Source organism: Cystoisospora suis (assembly GCF_002600585.1).
Source record: "Cystoisospora suis strain Wien I chromosome Unknown contig_1234, whole genome shotgun sequence".
In the NCBI taxonomy this organism is placed as follows: Eukaryota; Apicomplexa; class Conoidasida; order Eucoccidiorida; family Sarcocystidae; genus Cystoisospora; species Cystoisospora suis.
The window spans coordinates 33,758-36,290 of NW_027154035.1; the positions used below are offsets into that span (position 1 = coordinate 33,758).

Below are 2,533 nucleotides of genomic sequence, written 5' to 3' on the forward strand. Positions count from 1 at the left end.
ATGCGCTCCGACGCGTGCTTTACACTCTTTTCGTTTCGAATGAATTATGTTTTCAGCCTGAAGCCTTCTTTTATTTTTCCTTTTATTATTTTTCGATTTCTATTCTCATTCTGCCCTCATTTCGATTTCAGCTGCATATTTAATTCAATGCGTGTCTTGATTAACGAACAAACCTTGCGTCGCCATAGCGGGCAGACGTTAGCACAGTTAGCTTAGTGTAGCGAAGCACGAGCAGACACTTACAAAGGTAGAGATAGCGTACTTAGAGCCCTAGAATAGTTATGTGCTTATAATAGAAGCTTTAAGTACTTATCATAAATATTATTACGTGCAGGGCGGCTAATAATAGAGTCGTCCACTGCACGGTAGCTGCGGGCGACGAACTCCGCACGCGATCCCACACTCGACTAGTGTCGAAGATCTTGATCTTCGACGACAAGGACTCCTAGCAGAGTCTTGTTCAGAGGGAGGAAGCAAGAGGTAACTAGAAGAGAGGGGCTGCTAGGGCAGCCTAAGGCTGATTAGGTGGTATGATGACGTCCGGACAAGGCGAAGAGATAGGAAACAAGCAGGGCAACAGGCGCCACCAGGCGGAGAATAGGAGTAAATAACAAGGACGTTGTTGAAGAAGACGAGTGAGGATGTAGAGCATCAAGAAGAGGAGACCTGGGGAAACAGTAGGGGAATCAGGGCTCTAGTAGTAAAGTGAAGCGTCGCAGGCAAGGTGAAGATTGGGGATGAGTGGGTGAAGGCACCCTGGCGGAGAGGAGACACCTACGGTGAGAACCTGTGTCAGAAGGTCCTACACGTGTGTGTCCGAATACTCTGTGTTGCGATCTATTGTACCCGAGTGCTGAGAGCACGCTAGACAACCACAGGAAACGAGGAAGGCGAAGTACAGTGTAGGGCGACAGATGCATGCGTATATTAGGAGGCAGCACAGATGCAGGTAGTATATGTGCATGCGTGTACGGCCCCTGGGCCCGGTATCGAAGCCGGAGCCGACTACAGCCGGGATGACGCTTAGGGGTGATTGGTGGGTGTTTGTACACCCCTCCACGGTCAATCCGGTCAGGGACAACTAGCGTGACGCGGGTGACCAAGTAGAAATCGGCCGCAACGGTAGCGAGCCGAGAAAGGCAGAAGAGAAAGGGAAGAAGTTTCTTCTGTGTAGACAAGAAAAAAAAGAGAGATTTTTCCTCAAGAGTTGCGGAAGAAGCCTGTGTGTGAGCAAGTTCCCTGTGTGCGGGAGGCGTGTTACGCTAAGGGAGTGGTTCCTACGGTGAAGAGTTCGTGTGATGGGCGGAGAGTTGCCCTCGAGCGTTGTGTGAGGAACAGACGAGCGTGTGATGAGGAACTTTGGCCGTAGGGCCGTGGAACTGAGTGTTCGTTCGAGGGTCAGTCGTGACCCCAGCCCGGAACAGGGAAATTCGTGTGACGGTTCGTTGGAGAGGACGGCGAAGTATGGCGTGTCCCCAGAGGCGATGCCGTGATTGAACGTGCCACGACGAGGTTGATTGGAGTTTGAGGAGTCCTAGTGGACCCTAATTGAGCCCTTTAGGGATGAGTTGCCGAGAGATTGCACGAATTCGGTTTTTTTGGGTTAGGCTTGACGCCGGCAAGGGCTGTGACCGGCGTAAACGTTTCGGACGCGGAGGTAGACACGCCCCGCCGTGACAACCAGTGGAGCCTGCGCTATTGACCGAAGGATGAGTCCCTAACCATCAAGATTCTATCACCCAAACCTTGCTGACCACGAAGGAGAGTGCTGGCATGGGAGGCTGGAGCAACGCTGCTTGCTTGGAGCGAATTTCCTAACAAGAGAGGCAAGCGAACTTAGTGTGTGTGTATAGCGACGCTGTGGTAACACGTGAAGAGAGTAGTTAGGGCTTCTAGAGAAGCCTAAGAACTGTCGGGGAGTCTTTGTTCGGCCTTAAAGCTTGAGAGGACGATTCTGCGTGGGAAGTAATCGTTACCTACTAGACTTTGGTTAAGGCTTGGTGTGAGATACAAGGGAAGCTGGTGACGTGCCCTGGATTGAGGGATACCAAGGGTGGAGACTCTGAAGTTATTCGGCAGGCCGGGATTCACTGTAGCGAAAGGGGTGACCTTTGGCGGCTTCTAGGGAAGCCTAACCGTGTTGGTGCGAGGTTGAAGCAGTGGTGGAATTGCAGCAGGGGAAAACTTGAGAGCGTACACTCCCCTAGATTCCTGGGTGAAGGAACGGGCCACAGATAGGCCGCTTAACTAGCCTCACCCTTGTGAAGTGCTGGAAGGAAGCGCGAGGGTGACGTAGAGGGGGCTTTAAAGGTTTACCCAGAGTGCGAAACATCCTGGGCTAGTCGACATTGTTGGAGAAGTGTAATAAAAATGTGAGACGGTGGGGAGATAGAGGAAATGGAGCGAGCCGTTGCTGCAGGCGGAGACCTCCCAGAACTCCACAATGGTCACTACCTACGCAAGTTAGCTTCCCCTAGGAAGCGTATTTGACAATCTCAAATTCAATTACTTACGCAATGGATGGAGTGGGTCC

The 2,533-nt window shown here is 51.7% G+C and overlaps 1 protein-coding gene across 1 annotated transcript; it reads left to right on the forward strand.

The window, feature by feature from the left end:
• The first annotated feature begins 380 nt into the window (after nt 1-380).
• On the forward strand, nt 381-1,850 carry CSUI_002916 (uncharacterized protein). Its single transcript, XM_068063114.1, has one exon. The coding sequence runs from the start codon at nt 1,350-1,352 to the stop codon at nt 1,491-1,493; it is 144 nt and encodes a 47-aa protein (XP_067924917.1). The 5' UTR covers nt 381-1,349; the 3' UTR covers nt 1,494-1,850.
• Nucleotides 1,851-2,533: the final 683 nt, after the last annotated feature.

Excerpts from the sequence above, each read along its gene's own strand:
- CSUI_002916 (XM_068063114.1), top strand. The coding sequence starts at position 1,350 with ATGAGGAACTTTGGCCGTAGGGCCGTGGAACTGAGTGTTCGTTCGAGG.